This window comes from Pongo pygmaeus, chromosome 21 (assembly GCF_028885625.2).
Source record: "Pongo pygmaeus isolate AG05252 chromosome 21, NHGRI_mPonPyg2-v2.0_pri, whole genome shotgun sequence".
Classification (NCBI taxonomy): domain Eukaryota; kingdom Metazoa; phylum Chordata; class Mammalia; order Primates; family Hominidae; genus Pongo; species Pongo pygmaeus.
In genome coordinates, this window is record NC_072394.2 from 40,174,097 (window position 1) to 40,191,671 (window position 17,575).

Sequence of the window (17,575 nt, forward strand, 5' to 3'; positions counted from 1 at the left end):
TAGAAAGGTCAATGGCAGAGTGAGGTGGGGTATAAGAGCCACAGGAAAGTAGTGACAATGAATGTGAAACCCCTGTGGACTGAAGTTTTTGCATTTGTCTCTTTATACCAGGAGGAGCCATTGGATGAAAGTTCAGTGAAGAAAATGATCCTCACATTTGAAAAGAGATCATATAAAAACCAAGAATTGCGGATTAAGTTTCCAGACAATCCAGAGAAGTAAGGTTCTGTTCTACTTATACCCTGTCTCCTCTGTGGTGTTTTGTTGGCTAATTTTGTTTTGGTTTTGGTTTGTTTTGGCTTTTGTGATTTGGGCCAGGAATCCCAGGATGACCCCCATGTTTGCGAAGTCACTAGAAGAACTCCCAGGACTCAAAGTCAGTGATACTCAGGGCTGTGGTTTATTACACAGGGCACACAACAGGGTCAGCAAGGGAAAAAGACACATCAGGTGGCATCTGGAGAAATTCAGATACAGGCTTCCTATGTTTTCTCCTTCCCAGTGGGTGGGATTATACAAACATGCTTCTTTCTTCAGCAATGAAATGCATTAACATGTGTGCAGTGATGCTGTCCAGGGAAGCCCATTTCAGACTCTGAGTTCAGGGTTTTTATGGAGGACTGGTCGTGTAGGCATTCTCTGCCTGTAATAACAACCAAAATTGTAGGCTCCTGGAAGGAAAGCAGCTGTTCAGTGCCCCGGGCTGACAAAGCAGCAACCTTATCACTTAGGGAACATTTCAAAAGCCAAGTTCCTGGCTGCCAGCCTAGGGCCAGTCTTGTAAGCCAGCCCTTTTCAAGATCAGCCCTGCTATGTTAACTCTCTTGCATTATTCTTTTCAATGCCCAAAGAAGACTGATCGTGCCTGCCATTAGTGATAGCTTTACTGTGGAGATCATGTCAGAGGCTCTGAAGTTAGACAGATATTGGTGTGATACGCACATGCCTTTGAATAAGTTACTTCCCCTTTCTTAGCCTTGGGTGTCTCATCTGTATAAGGAAATAATGCCTTCCTCACAGGGTTGTATGAAGATTAAAGGAGAATAATGGTAAGTGTTTAGCTTAGTACCTGGCACATAGTAGGTGCCCATGAGATGATAGTTAACATGAGTTTTACTACACTGGTACCTCGGTGCACTATGAAGTGCTATATGAGGAATCTGGCATCTTTCAGTCAGTCTTGAATCCTAACCAAGGGGACTTTCACATTTATACGATTTTAATGTTCTAAACCTCTCTTTCTCTCCCTATCTTTGTCCCTCCCAGGACATACAATTTTAATGAATCTTAATATGCCCAAGGCCCCCAGGCAATTAACAGTTGAATAGTACAGGCTTTGCACTCAAGTTTGTAGGTTACTAGGGAGACTGACTATAAAGGTAAGGTAGAAGGAAACCAACACTTTAAAAGAGATATAATAGGATAAGAAACAGTAAATACCAAGTCGGGGGCTATTGAGGGTGTCACAGAAAAGATAGTAGTTGAGCTGGGCCTTGAAGATTCATTTTTATTAGGCAGAAAAGAACACAGGAAGGCATGCCAGGCAATATGAGGAGCATGAACAAAGGCACAGCGGTGTCAGAGGGCACAGAGTCTTCATGGCAACCTAGAGAGGCCAGCGTGGTCAACTATGTTGTCCCTGTGCTGTGGATGAGAAGGCAGAGTGGGGAGAATGTGATTACTGGGCCTAGGGCCACAGCCCTCTTTGATAGTAGGGGTAGCTATTAATAGATCAGGGCCCAGCTTATCTAGCACCAGAGTCCTATCAGGTTTTGTACTGATCTCCACCATACAGGGGCACTGTGTGTGTGTGTGTGTGTGTGTAATTACACAAGTGATGCATGAATAGATTGTCATTCTGAAAATACCAGTGGTACATGAGTAGAGTGAAAAATGAAAGTTCTCCTTCACTACTCTGATCCCTTTCCATTCCTCTGCCTAGAGGAACCTTGTGAACAGTTAATTATGCAAATGTATTTGTTTCTACTTAAATCATACTGTGCATATTCTGCACCTTGATTTTTTGGGTCATCTACCAGATCTGTCCATGGTGGTACACACATATCTACCTTGTGTTTTTTTAATTGGTGCATAGTATTTCATGATTTGGAAATACCATGACTTATTTAATTATTTTCTATTAATGGACATTTGATTATTTTAAAAATTGGCTTTTATGAAAAATGCTATAGTGAACCTACTTATACATGTGTCTTTGTGTGCATATATTTCCATAGGATAGATATCTAAATTTTGAATTCCCAGATTGAAGGGTATGTACATTTTAATGATACTGCCAATTTTCTCACTGTATTTTTAAATTCTCCCTCCAGCAGCAGCATCTCTTTTCTTGTGGTCTTGCCCACAATGCATGTGATCAGTCTTTAACATCTTTGCCATTTGTTTTGTTGTTATTTCTGTACTCAGTGGTTCCTGTATTAGACTCTGTTCCTTTTAGGAGATGGACTGTGTCTTATTTGTCTCTAGTGCCTACCACAGTACTTGCCTTGCTGTAGGTGCTCAGTAAACATGAGAGAGCTTATGTAGTCCCTGTTGTCTTTATTACGTCCCCATTGCTTGAACCTAAGGATACATTGTGAGGAAGCTATGCTGTGGGTTAATGACACTGGAAATTTAAGAAATTCAGTTTACTTCTTTGAACACCAGTATTTCCTTCGCCCGCTTGGTAGATACACGTCTCTCAATTTGGAGCAGAGTTTCTGCAGGTTATGTTCACCATCTACATCTTAGGTACCTTAGTGTTACAGTTCATTAACTAGTTTTAAGACAATGTGATTTCCACTTCGGGGACTGTTGTGGGGTGGGGGGAGGGGGGAGGGATAGCATTGGGAGATATACCTAATGCTAGATGACGAGTTGGTGGGTGCAGCGCACCAGCATGGCACATGTATACATATGTAACTTACCTGCACATTGGGCACATGTACCATAAAACCTAAAGTATAATAATAATAATAATAATAATAATAATAAAAGAAAAAAAAAGAAAAATAAAGTCAGTCACTTTTAATATAAAAAAAAAAGACAATGTGATTTCATTTAAAAAAATCAAGTGTTTTCCATTCAGACAAAATGTATATACTATTTTAGTTTTAAAATCTGAGCATATGAAAATTGAAATTGTGCGTAAAGAACTTTTTTTTCATGTCAAAAAGCAGTTAGGAAACTACATTGTGTTTTAACCTTGAGTTCTTGAATTCTCACTGGTGCAATGTCTTTCCTAATTCTCTAGATCAGCGAGGTGAAATTAAGATGAAAATTGCTTGAGTGTATTCGGATGAAACTTTCCGGTTGAGATCAGAAACATTCAAATTTATTTTCCCATATATCCAATTGTCATTTTGATCGCATACCCAAAAATGCCTCTCTTCATTTGACTGCATTTGAGATTCAGTTGACAGTTTTCCTTATGCACCCTCCAGTTTGCACTGTGTGATCTTTCTCCTAAACACCACATTGACTAGAGTGTGCTGTTTCCCTAGAAAGTCCTTTAATAGTTCTTCTCTTCATTTTTGCAGGGACAGAATTACTTAGTTTACTGATTTTCAACCTTTTTGGTCACAGGATCTCCTTGTACTCTTAAATTATTGAATATCCCAAAGTGCGTAGAAAATTCTGGCAAATACAAGAATAGACAAGCACACATTTCATTACCATCAGGGCAATGATGTCATCATGTCATGGTGCCCTTCAGAAAACTCCATTGTACACTCCTGAAAGAATGAGAGTGAAAAAGGCAAATGGTGTCTTAGATTTATTATGAAATAGTTTTGATCTTATAGTTCCCTGAAAGGATCTCCAACCACCCTGCTACCCCATCCTGGGGTCCTAGGACTACACTTTGAGAACTGCTGATTTACTTGGATGGAGGGAGCATCATGTTCCCCCAGCAGTGATTGCATTTAGGACTTACCAATTTCTGTGGCTTTCCCAGTGTTTTTGAGCTTTGCTGGTCATTTGCTGATATTCACCCTTGTGGTTGAAGGAGAATATCCTGCTTGTCTGAAGCAAATGCACATGGGCAGCCTAGGAAAATATTCTCTGTCATATTAGATGGAATCGATGACCCCATCTCAGCCTGGGTTACTGTTTTAATATGTTGCTCTATTGCTTTCCCGTCACCTCTAACTTGATCCTTTCCCCCAGCTGTGAGTCATGTATTGCTGAAGGTATGCCTAATTCCTAAAGACAGTTCTCTGCAAATAGTAGTGTGTGCTTTAAATGAGTAGGCTCATGAGCAGGCTGTGCTTGGTCAGGCAAAACAGAAGACGACTGTTATAGCATAACAAACTTGAGGGTACATAGATTCATTGAGTACTTACTATGTGCCAGCTATTATTAGGCACTGTATATATATTATCTCTTTTAATCCTCACTATAGTTTAGGAAGATAAGGAAATCAGGGTCTAGCAATAAGTTAGTTAATATTCTGTGTCTTCCTTGATCAGGTTGGGACACCGTGCTCTGTGTTCCAGTGACACTTCTCTTGGGTAGTACCAGGCACGCTTATAATTAATGGTTTGTAATAGATTATTTATATTTAATGGAGGCCAGAAACTGGGATTATTTTATCTGTTATATCCTCAGTGCCTAACACAGTGACTGGCACCTAGTATGTGCCTAGTAAATATTTGTCAATTCACTGTTCATGGCCACACATCTAGTAAATAGCATGGCTGGGAGTATGACCCAGGTCAGTCTCATTCCCAAGTCCAGCATTTCTCATGGTATCTTGTTACTCACGTAATACTGGACCCAGTATATTTTTGTAATATTTCCCTGCTTGCAGTTTTATTCTCTGCTTGTTTGTTTTGTTTTGATAATTTTCTGACTACCTAAACTTAAAAGCATTGGGTTAAGACCATATTTGGAAGAAGAATCTCAAAGTGGGAAGGAACTGAGAAGCACAGTCTATTCTACCATCTAACTCTTGGTATTTTTTTTTAAATATCATCCTTTATTAACTATCCCAGTGAGAAGGATCTAACTCTCCAAAGAAAGCTATTCCATCATTTGGCAGCTTTGACTCTTAAAATTTCAACTCAGAATGAGAAAGCATTTCAACAAATTCTTATATGAGATGTATCTAGACTCCTTAGAATCTTGGTTGTTTCCCTGAATTGGTTTCCACATCCCTCCTAAAAGATGGTTCCTTGAACAGATGTCACAAAGTTTTAGGGTCAGTGAATCAGCATAACTCGGTATTGTCCTCTTTTAAGTACTCTAAAACCACCGTAGCACTTGTGGCAGCTGTTTTCATCTGTGTCCCCATTTACAGCATCTCCCAAGTTTCTGTGTTGGACCAAGGCCTGCGTCAGGTGCTGGATGTCCAGAGATGAATAAGAAATTGTCTCTGGCAGAACTGTCTCATGTTCTGATTTGTATTACAGTTATGGTTCAATAAAGCCATCAAGTTCAGAAAGAAACACATGTGCCCTTATGAAACTGTATCTCTCCCAGCCTTCACATTTGTACTTGGCTTTTTGGTTCACTGCAGTTTTCTGTGTGGATCCCAGGTAATTTTCCTTTGGTTAGATTTGGCACATCATTATTGCCTGTCAGGAACTTTTGAATTGATTCCGTCAGCTGCTGTGCTTACTGTCTCTTTAAGCTTTGTGTCATATAACATTTTTTCATTTTGCCTTTTATATATCTTTGCTCATGTTATTGATTAAAAAATAATAATAAAATACTTGATCTAAACAGGCCTAAGGACAGACCCCTCCAGGTGACTAACAATCGTTCACTTACTTTATTATTTTTTTTTTGGAGATGGAGTCTCGCTGCATTGCCCAGGCTATAGTGCAGTGGCATGATCTTAGCTCACTGCAACCTCCACCTCCCAGGTTCGAGCAATTTTCCTGCCTCAGCTTCTCGAGTAACTGGGATTACAAGTGTGTGCCACCACAACTAGTTAATTTTTGTGTTTTTAGTAGAGACGGGGTTTCACTCTGTTGGCCAGGCAGGTCTCACACTCCCAACCTCAGGCAACCCGCCCACCTTGGCCTCCCAAATTGCTGGGATTACAGGCATGAGCCACCACATTCGCTGTCGATCACCGAAATCACCAGATCTTATACTGCACTCAGCACAATTTTTTTTTTTTTTACTGTTTAGTGCCCAGTCTCCCTTGCCAGTTCTTCCAAGTGAACTGGAAAAACCTTTTGTCAGGTTGTTCTCCAGAAATCTTGTATACACACTCACATAAGGCAAATAAGCCTTAGAGGTTTGTTGAGGCCTTTGGGTTCAAGGATTATGTAGATCTCCTGGCCCATGGAATATTTGAATCCTTCTGCACCAGCCTTACTGAGTCACGATTCTGATTTAGCTTCCACACTTCAAGTGATCTAAAAAAATAATGTATTTGCAAGCAGAGAAGGAAGCCTTTAAGAAAAAAGGCATTGGGGGAAAATCTTGCTAAAATAATTATGAAATTTACTTGGAATAATAAGTGAGAACAGGCAAGGAAACACTGAAAAATAAAAACAACAAGGAAGTTTTTTGCAGCAACAGACATAAAACATACTATACAGCTATAACAATGTGAAAGTGTGGTCCTGACTCAGGAATTTACAGACGAATCAATGAAATGGAGTGAAAAGCCCAGAAACAGAATAAAGTACATACTAAAATTTAGCGTATGATAGATGACATTTCTTTAAATCTCTGGGGAAAGACAGATTATGGTATTGGAGCACTTGGCCAAACATTTGCAGAAAATAACGTTAGATTTGTGCCCTATATCAATACACTAAAATAAATTTCAGATAGATTAAATATTTAAATATATAAGCATAAAAGTACATCATAAAATATATCTTCTTTTAGCATAGAAAATATTTTGCTCAGGATACATGTAAAATAGAGTTCATGAAGGCAAAGATTTTGCTACTTGAACTTTTTAAAACCTTTATGTCAAAAGGAAAAAAAAAGAACCTTTATGTCAAAAAGCACAATGTACAAATTAAAGGGCAAACACTTTTCTCTGATGTATTTTTTTGCAGCGTAGGATAGATATTAATTTCTTAATATACGGTGTTTATAAATCTATAAACAAAATGAGCATCCTAATAAGAATGGGCAAAGAAGAAATACAAATAGTAAACATCAGAAGAATGTTAACCATCTTACTATCAGAAATGCAAAATACAAAATGAGTTGTCTTTTCTATCTCAAATTGGAGGAAATACTGTTTGTGAAGAGGGTAAGGGGAAATAGGCATTTCATGCACTATTGGTACTTTTCTGGCAAAATATATCAAAATCTGTTTAAGTCACGCGTACTCTTTGACTTGTCCCTTTTCTTCCTGGGAATTTATCCTAACACAGTAATTAGGAATGCATACATCTTAGTGTCATTTGTTAAAGGGAAAAAAAATGGAAATTATCTGAATGCCTGACAAAGGGGGATTGGTTAATTAAATCACAGTATGTCTACTCAAGGGAATATTGTGTGGCCATTAATCTATGATTTAGAACAGGGATTGTAGATAAGCTTAATCTGCCACACCCAGCCTGTGATTGATTCATAGTCTCTTCTTGGAACACTGTGTTGAGAAGGATTCCGAGGCCAGCCATGTTGGCTTAGCAGGGAAGAGTGCTGTGGTGTGTGAGGGATTTTGCCATGGAGAAGGAGAAGGAGAAGGACCCATAGCAGTTTGTCAGGTATTGGCTTCTCCTATTGTAGTAGAATAATGATAAGGGGAATTATTTAGCCTATATTAACAACAACAGCAAAAATTGAATATAGAACTATATACTATATAGGCTTATTTTTTGGGGGGAAAGTCTGTGAGTTGAGAAGAATGACTTAAACATACAGGCAAACATACATGGTATTGAAGCAGTTGGTCAGACATTCACAGAAAATAAAGTTAGATCTTTGCCGTATATCATACACTGAAATAGAATTTAAGAGTCTGTGAGTTGAGAAAAAGGCTTAAACATACAGAGTATTATCAATGGTTGTTTTTGGTTAGTAGGCTTATGGATGATTTGTTTATATTTTTGAGGGCTTGCTTTTCTTTCCCCGGTTTTCTACAAAAAGTATGCTGTAATTGGGAAAAAATATATAGGCATATACTTAAAAATATTAATGGAGAAAAACAGTAATAGATATTGTCTAAAATATGGGCATGTTTTAAAGAATTCTAAGTCTCTAGATTTTGTTCCTTACTGACTCCAGATTTTTGGAGAAGCTGTATCTACCCAGCCCCACAGCATCTGGAAGTTGATGAGTCCTGTGTGACTTCAAGAGTCCCTGCTTGTGTTCCTTTTCTTTGTGCCCTCAATTTAATTCAGTAGGCATCTGTGGATATAAGAGACAAAGATATATTTCCTGTCTTTAAGAAGTTTACTTTCTAGAAGAGAAGACGGACATATTACAGTAATAGTAGCAGCAATAGTAATGAGAACAAATACTTACATGGTGCTTTTTATATGGTAGACATTGTTCTCAGTGCTTTATATGTCTTTACTCATTTACTCTTTACAGCGGCCCTGTGAGACAGATAACCTTATTGTCCCTATTTACAGAAGAAACTGAGGCATAGAGAGGCTAAGTAGGTGGCTAAGCCAGGTTCAAACCCAGATAGTCTGACTCCAGAGTCAGTTTAACCACTGCTTCCTCTCAGTCACTCTCAATCAGGTATTGTTCAATTGCCTTACACCAGATTAGCTCATTTCCATCTCAGAACAAACCTTCCTGTCTTGTTCGTCCAAGGCTTAATCGGCATTTCCTATATGTCAAACACCGGGGGAGGACATGCAGCGTGAATGCAAAGTAGTTCTGTTCTTAGTGCCTGGGCATAGGTTTGTTGAAAGGTTCAGGTATAGAAATGTGAGTAAAGTATCATGCTGTGTAAAGTTGGTGGTGATTGTAGGATGCCAGAGACTAGGTCTGCTTTTCTTTGGTATCTGCCTCTGAATCAGCTCCAAAGAGGAGGAAGAGGGAGGGTATTTTTGGATACAGAAAATCTTATCTTCTTCTTCTTAACTGGCCCTTGATCTGAAGTGGGAAGTAAGAGAAACCCTTTTTGGATGGGTAGTAGGATAACTATGTTCAGGGCAACAGAGTGAATTGCCACACCAAGGGGTAATGGTAGCTAATCTATAGGACTGGTGGACAGATCGTTTAGTTCTGCAAAATGCTTCGGGAGCCTCTGAAAGGCAGCTTGTGACTGCAAGAGTAAGGGAACCCTGTAATGAGATCTGAATCCAAGATTGATTTTTGTAATGAGGAAATCGATTTCCCAAGGAAATTGTGTGACAGTATGATGTTTGGATGAGTGAACTTCTTGGTTGGTCTGTTGTAGACACTTTGACAGATTGTCTTGTTGTCTAGATTGTTGCTGTTTGCTCCTCATTGCTGATAGTGCCCCTTTCCTTCTAATGATGTCTTGTTTTCCCTCCTAGGTTCATGGAATCCGAGCTGGACCTAAATGACATCATTCAGGAGATGCATGTGGTGGCCACCATGCCAGACCTGTACCACCTTCTGGTGGAGCTGAATGCTGTACAGTCGCTTCTCGGCTTGCTCGGACACGATAATACAGATATCCTTTCAGATCTGACCTCAGTAGGAGAGCTGACATGGTGGGGAAGTGCTGTTACTCTCTCTCCTGTCTCTCTTTGTAGATGTGTGCTATAAAATCTGATGTTCTGTTTCCATTCTAATTATCTTCTGTCTTGAAACACACAGTGGTTTTTACTCATTTGAAAACCTGGTTTTTCTCTATTAACAAATCTTGCAAATCTTGGGCAATCCTTAAAATTGTCCTATTTGCTCTTATTAGTACTAGAATTCATTGTGATATATCTGTTCATACATTAACAGTTTTACTTTTCAGGATCTGGATTGGAAGACCCCTTTGGGGGCAAAGCCAGACAGATTTGAATCTGTAAATCTAGGCATCTTTCTGCTAACTAATGGTCCAGTGGATTTGAGACTAGAGGACATAGTGAACCATGGTAGAAAGCACATTTGGATGTCCAGGAGGACAGGGGAGCTGTTCTGTTTTCTTCATTCCTATATTTCCAGTTCCTAAAAACAAGGCTGGGTGTGGTGGCTTGTGCCTGTAATCCCAAGACTTTGGGAGGCCAAGGTGGTTGGATTACTTAAGGTCAGCAGTTTGAGACCACCCTGGCCAACATGGCGAAACCCCATCTCTAAAAATATAAGCTGGACGTGATGGTGCACGCCTGTAGTTCCAGCTACTTGGGAGGCTGAGGCAGGAAAAGCTCTTGAACCTAGGAGGCAGAGGTTGCAGTGAGCCGAGATCATGCCACTGTATGCTACTCTGGGCAACAGAGTGAGTGGGACTCCATCTCAAAAAAAAAAAAAAAAAAAAAAAAAGACTGAGTACACAATAAATAGCATTTAATATTTGTTGAGTGCATGTTAGACCTAAACAGACAATCTAGGTTTGACTCTCAGCCGCATTTTTGTGTGAAAGACGGTGCCCCTCCACAGCTTGTATTCTTCTTTGCACAGGTAGAGTTAATAACTTTTGTCTTTCAGTGTTATTTTTATTTTTGTTTGTTTTTAGAGACAGGGTCTTGCTTTGTCACCCTGACTGAAGTGCAGTGGCATAATCATAGCTCACTACAGCCTCAAACTCCTAGGCCCAAGTGATCCTACTCCTTAGCCTCCTGAGGAGGGACTACAGATGCATACCACCATGCCTAGCTAATTTTTTTTTTATTTAATTTTTTGGAGATGGATCTTGCAATGTTCCCCAGGCTGGACTCAATCTCCTGACCTCAAGTGATTTTGCCTCAGCCTCTGGAGTAGCTTTCTGTGTTACTGAGAGGATCAAAGGAGTGTGTAAGTGCTGAGCACAGTTCCTGATACATAGTAGGCACTTGGTAAATGTTACTTGTCACTGAATCTGATTCGTGACTTCCAAAACCATTTTATACTTTATCTTGGCTATCAGGTGTGCAGTAGCTTTATTGCAAAGGCTTTTGATGTGCCTGTGGACAGGGTTATGTTCATTAAACCAAATTCTCTTCTAGTAGTTGTTCTGTTTGAAGCCAGATTTCCAAAGGTAAGAGACAAATGTAGTTAGTCTGCCTGAGTGATATTCACAGGGAATCTGCTGTTGCTTCATGTTATTTTAATCTTTCTGGTAATCTCTCTCCTGAGAGCATGTCTGACTAAGTTCTTGCCTGGCTGATAATTCTCATAGAAATAAATCAGTGAATAATTTTAATGCAGGCTTCTTGAAGGGCAGTCTTAAGACATTTCTGATGCTTCATGTAATGTTAGATAGCATCAAGAATTGATCTGTTAGTTCCCAGATTTATGACTTTGTTCACCAGGGTTTGCTGTGGGGTTCTGGGTTGTATAAGAACCCTAGTTAGCTTGTTGCTGAGTGAGCTCAGTGTATGGTCTCATGAAATTCATTCAGTAGACCTGCTGTGAGTGCTCATGATGTACCAGGCACTGTGCTAGGCCCTTAGGAACCATAAGCTGTGTTGGTTGCTCAAGCAGCATCAGTCAGTAAGTATATATTGGGTATTGTCTTGGTCTGTTTGGGCTGCTGTAACAAAATACCATAAACTGGGTGGCTCATAAACAACAAAAATTTATTTCTTACAGTTCTAGAGGCTGGGAAGTTCAAGACCAAGGCACCAGCAGTTTTGGTGTCTGGTGAGTGTCTGCTTCCAGGTTTGTAGATAGCTGTTTTCTCACTGCGTCCTCACATGGTGGAACGAGTGAGGGAGCTCACTGGGTCTCTTTTTAGAAGGACACTAATCCCAAGGGCCCCACCTCCAAGTACCATCATATTGGGGATAGGCGTCAACATATGAATCTGTGGGGGGTTATAAACATTCCGTCTTTGGCAGGTAACTGCCATATGCCTACCTCTATTCAGGGCACTAATGGTCTTCACACACTCAGTGACTATGAGTTCTAGTTGTTACTTCACATTTCAGTTCACCTACAGAAGGGTAGATTTCAGAATCTGATCAGACCTTAGAGAGGACTTAGCTCAGTACTTTGTTTCTACTTAGTGACAAGTGTGAGGTCCAGATGTTGGACAGCTAACTTGAGGTTAAGACAGGCACTCCAGGTCTGTGATTGTCAGTCCAGTGTTCCTCCAGTGCACCTCAGGTCTTCCTGTGGGATTTACGACATTGCTGACAGAGTCACATGGTCACCTGTTACCCTGTATATTAGTACAGAAATGACTTATTTTCTTTCTGGAAACACCACTCTCGTTCTTTTTTCTGTTCCTGCTAACTCAAAATAATAGTAGCAGCTTTTGGAAGATACTGACATTTTGCTGATTCACCAGCCTGCCTCCTGCTGGGGAGAAGACTGACACAAAAAACGCTGCTTGACATCGGCATATTTGGGAAAGGCAAGGGCACAGATGTTCCAAGTTGTTAAGTTCTGGTCTTTAAAAAGGAAAAAAACACATCCCCCTATAATAACTTTGACAGATTGTCATTTTCCTCCTGTTTTCTGAGAGCTAAACTGTTTTTTTTTCCTCTCGTATGCCAACCTGCACCCAACTGCCCTAATGATATTTTTTTAAATCTGATTTTTAATTATGTCTTACATCAAATTTAAAGTGCATTTGAAATTTTTTTAATTGCCTTAATTTTAATTAGAGGCAGCAATTAGGGTAAATGTCATCCTCCTCAAAGTACGATTTTTCTTGAAAGTGATTTCAGGAAAGGGTAGGTCCTCTTGACTTGCATCTACCATATCCTCTGTTGCTCTCCCTGCAACATTGCTCTCTGCTGCTTGTCTTATCTGTGATCTATAATGGAAATTTTTCTTCAGGAAACGGTTGTTAACAATTTACTGTTGTACAGCTGTAACTGCCCAAAACACCTTACCATGAATAAACAATTTCATGGCAGTCATGACTTAAATTTTTAATCTTTTTTAACTCTTCATTTATCAACCAAGACCATACATGGCTGGTTGTGTTCCCAGCAAGCACAGGTCATCTTTGCTTCGTCCTCCTCTGCAAAAACATAAACTGTAGGGATTTTAATTGGATCAGAGGCTGGTTTGTTGTAACCTTAAGAGGCAGAGGATGTGAGAAAACAGCTTGTGCCTCATCCTTTCAACCGTGAGAAGCAGCTTTAGAGTTTATTCTGGCGCTCTGCATCACTGCTGCTGGTGAGGGCTTGTCAGCGCTTCTGTGCCTCATCTGCCCCCTTGAGAGGCTGGAGCCCAGCCATCGGTTGGCTGCAGAATGGATTCTGATCTGTGGAGAGCATATCTTGGGGGTGGGGAGCACACACCTCACATGGTTTTGGAGGGTTCCTCTAAATGCAGTCGGAGGGAGCAGAAGGTGGAATCCAGCAGCTGCTGCCTTTTCAAAATAATGCTTTTTAAACACTTTTTCCTTTAAAGTAAATCATTAAACATGTTTAGAGCTCCTTTCTTGTGAACCTTTTAGAGTGTTTCTATGGAAAAATAAAACCAAAGTTACATTTAAAGATATTTTCTTAAGGTATTGCTAAAAAATCCATTTTTGTGGACTGCTTTAAGCCAGATTTACTCAGTTGGCCCAAAGGAACAAGGAGGAATAAAAGGGAAAAAAACAAACCACAACAACAATCACATGGCACCAAATTGATAAATACTCTGTTTTTGTATGTCTTTTGCCGTGTTCTTAATTTGAGTGGTCAGTGGAGTCCCTTCTAAAGTTTTTTGGTAGATCACTGTTATTTACTGGGTTCCTCCTTTGTATGTTAAGTGTGTTGGATGCTAATAAAAAATAATAACTCCAGTTTAAAGCAAAAACTCTCAAATTACCACCCTACCCCACCATGGTGTGTGTGGAAAGTGCGTTGGGAACAGTATGCTCAGGAAACACCACTGATTGGAGCCCTGAGAAGGTGTGGGTCGTCTCTGGCTTCGGGGTGTGGGGAGTGGAGATGGGTAAGCTTTTGACAGACATGGAGATTAGCATGCATTTCAGGTTTATTTTTGTAGTCTCTCCCTTTGCAATGGAAATTGCCATTCCTCATACTCCAGATGGAAGCTGATGTGGTCTTGCTGGCTGTCCATGTAGTCACTACAAATTTATCAAGGTATCGGGTCCATGGCTTAATTTAAAAAAAAAAAATCATGACTACTGCTTCCCAGCTAAATGCCTTTATTCTTTAATAATCATAATCATAATCATAATCATAATCATAATCAGTAATCTAAACCCAATTTATTCAAAGTCAGCTTTCTCTCCACCCCTTTGTGAGACAGAAAAATGAGGTCTCATTGTAATGTTAACTTAAGGCACCAATACATTGGGTTGCATGCTAATATTTAAGCAGGGAAAAATTTTTAAGTGGCAGAGTAGATCATTGTGCTGATGGGGCAGCTCTTTTTGGTGTGGAATAATTTAGGGAGTGGTCATTAACACTGTTCTTTTCCAAATGACTGTTTAGTTTTCTTCTGATTCTAGAAAACCAGGAGAACTTATAGAGTTGTCAAGTGAGTTTTGTGAAGAATTACTGTGGGAATTTGGAAAATAAGGAGGAGACAGGTTTTTTAGACCAACAGGGATCAACTGAACTTGAGTAGTCTGGGTCTGAGAATACTAAAGTGGAACAAACTGACTGAGACTCACTGTGTTATCCCAGAAAGTGTGTACAATAGTCAAGGGTGCCTTGTGTTGCAGACCCAGTGCTAATGAGCAAGAATAGGGCTGGGAAGGGTTTGAGCCCCCTAAGGGGCTTTCTTCTAATTGGACTGGGAGGGAGTTGGTATTTGCTCCATTGCTTTCCCGTAAGCACTGTCTAACAAGACTTACATATTTTGAGCTGTTATTTTGCTAGGAGCTATATTTGTCTTGATATTTTCAGAATTAAAATTACATTTAGAAGAATTTACTTCTTTTTCTCATCTGTCATCTGACTTCCTTGATATGTATTGATAAGCCACTTATTTTTTTTGGAACCTATTAAATGTGCTCTGAAGATAAACACCTTAGGCTAAAAGTGCCAAAATGGCAATGTAGAAGAAGGATCTTTTAATGTAACTTGAAACAAACAGACAAACAAAACCTGGTACCAGATTAATGTAACTTTTGGTCTTGTTTATGGGTTTTATGTGAAATCTATGTCCCTGGAAGATTAGGGTGGTTGTAGCCTGCTTTGGACATTTCCCCTGTGGCATATTACTCCCCACTGGCATTTAATAAGGACTTAATAAATGTTGAATGAGTACATTTTCTCCTTCATATTAGTTTGATCTAGGATTGGGATAAGAGTCCAGGTTCATTCTAGGTGGCTTTGTGCCAGCTGCTTTAAAAGGAGAAAAAGACCATTTTGTCTGTTTTGAAATTCATCTGCAGTAATTGAGCTATATCTAATTACTGTCCTAGTCTAGAAATTAAAGAAAAGATATTTTTTAACTCACATTTATTGCATTAATCAGTCATATTCTCTGAATCTATACTGGTTTATTTGTCTTAAGAAAGCCTTTTTGAAATGACTTTTAAAAAGCCATCTGCTTAATACATCTTATTTCTCTTTCTTTGTTGTTGTTTTTGTTAATAACTTTGTTCCTTGTGGACTCATCTCACTGGAGATTAATGAGATTAATGCTTAATTTCTGTACCAAGACTCTAAGTGGGATATGGCTCCAAAACAAATATCCACAGCCAAAAAATAGAAATAAACACCACTCTTTTTTTCCAAGAGCCATCGTGTTATGGACCATTTCGTGCCCAGCTGGTCTTTTCTGGTTTACCTATTATTACACTTATTGCCCCAGTAGTGGACGGGTACAGAGGGAGTGCTTGGGTGGCCGTTCTACTCAACATGACAAAATAGGCTATCAAAAACTGTGTTTTAGTAATTCGCAGGGAGACAGGCTCTCTCTTTTCCTATTATACTTGGACAGAAGAGCCTTTTACCTTGTGAAATGAAATTGTAACTACAGTGGAAAAACCTATCACCCATGCCCAGTGTCTGCTTGAGAAGAAATGCTGGAGGGATGGCCAACCATGCTGAATTTTCTCATCAAGATTGAGAGTTTGTCTGTCTTTAGTTTTGATTCTCATTTCTTCTTTCTGGTCTTCAAATGACCTCTGTCTTCTGGGTCATATTATATTACCCAGGAGTTGATGATGACAATTACAGACTTATTACTGCCTTGCCGAAATGCTATTTTGTGAAAGTTGGGAATTTATATAAAATCAGTTAGTGGTAGGATTGATGAGATGTTTACCAGGCCTGGTAGGTAGCTGATTTCTTGTTTGACTTCTCAACTGAGGCAGGAAAGTAGGCAAGGAGATATCCACTGAAATATGATAAGAAACAAGTTTTCCTGGAAAAGCCATTTATGCTCTTCTATAAAATCACTTTTGTCTAAAATGTTTCTTATTTTTTATGTTTCTAGGTTTCATGTGACACATTTGTGAGCATGGTATAAGACTAATCAAAGAAAAATGTGATATCTGGCCCACAAGGCCTTAGAGGCTGAAAAAGGGCTTGATCAATCTGAATCTCTGTGGCATAGCTGAAATATAAAATTATATCTTCCAACCCATTGTGACCCAGAAAGGGGGGACCATGCTCTTGTTAGCTTAAACTTTAGATTTTAGAGGCTTTTGGAAAAATGAAGGCAATAGTGAGGGCTTTGGGCATTCTGTGGGAAGACAATCTGTATTATAGTGCTTTCATATTTCTTGAGTATTTTAACTTCCTTGGCCTTTGACATACCTGATCTCATTTATTCCTTATAGCTCCTCAGTGGAAGAGGCTGGGCAGAGACTAATACCCCAGTTTTACAGATGAGGAAATTAAGCTCTAGGGAAATAAAGGGGCTTGCACAAGATTACATGGCTGGTGATAATTTTGGGACCATTCAGGTCACTAAAGATGTGAGGCAAAGATGAATATGACACGACCCCAGTTTTACAGATGAGGAAATTAAGCTGTAAGAAAATAAAGGGGCTTGCACAGGATTACATGGCTGGTGATAATTTTGGGACTATGAGGCAAAGATGAATATGACATGACCCTTGTCCTCAAGCTTGCATTGACTCTTCATCTGCTGGTCTTTCAGATATACTCCACTTGTCTTTTTGAGGCTATTGTTTAATAATCATCACATACTAGTTAATAAGTATTTAATCATGCATGGTGTTATTCAAGAGATGTAATAATAACACTACTTATTGCATTATTGCATGCTGATTTAGATCCTTGTTCTATAGACATTTATGTATTTATTTATTTGCTTTTTTTTTTTTTTTTTAAAGAGACTGGGTCTCACTATGTTGCCCAGGCTGGTTTCAAACTCCTGGACTCAGGCAATCTTCCCGCCTTGGCCTCCCAAAGTGCTGGGATTACAGGTGTAAGCCGCTGTGCCCAGCCCAGTTGTTCTGTAGACATCTGACTCCACAGTGGGTGGATGGGTGGATGGATGGATTTAGGTGAATGTTGCCAAGCATATTAAATAAGCATTTGAATGGATTATGAACTTTTCAAGAGAGTAAATATGGGAGTTTCTTGGAAGAGTGGGGAGGTGTTAACATTTTATTCTTTTCCCTGAGTCTTTTACTAATTTATGGTGGAAT

At 39.4% G+C, this 17,575-nt stretch overlaps 1 protein-coding gene across 2 annotated transcripts in view; it reads left to right on the plus strand.

Annotated features, from left to right (window-relative positions):
* Positions 1-17,575, plus strand: part of CTNNBL1 (catenin beta like 1) — a 180,447-nt gene that overhangs the window by 44,361 nt on the left and 118,511 nt on the right. For both annotated transcript variants that reach the window (XM_054467725.2, XM_063659052.1), the window contains exons 3-4: positions 112-218; positions 9,435-9,574. In XM_054467725.2, the coding sequence (XP_054323700.1) occupies positions 112-218; positions 9,435-9,574 (247 nt within the window). The remainder of the gene's footprint in view (positions 1-111; positions 219-9,434; positions 9,575-17,575) is intronic.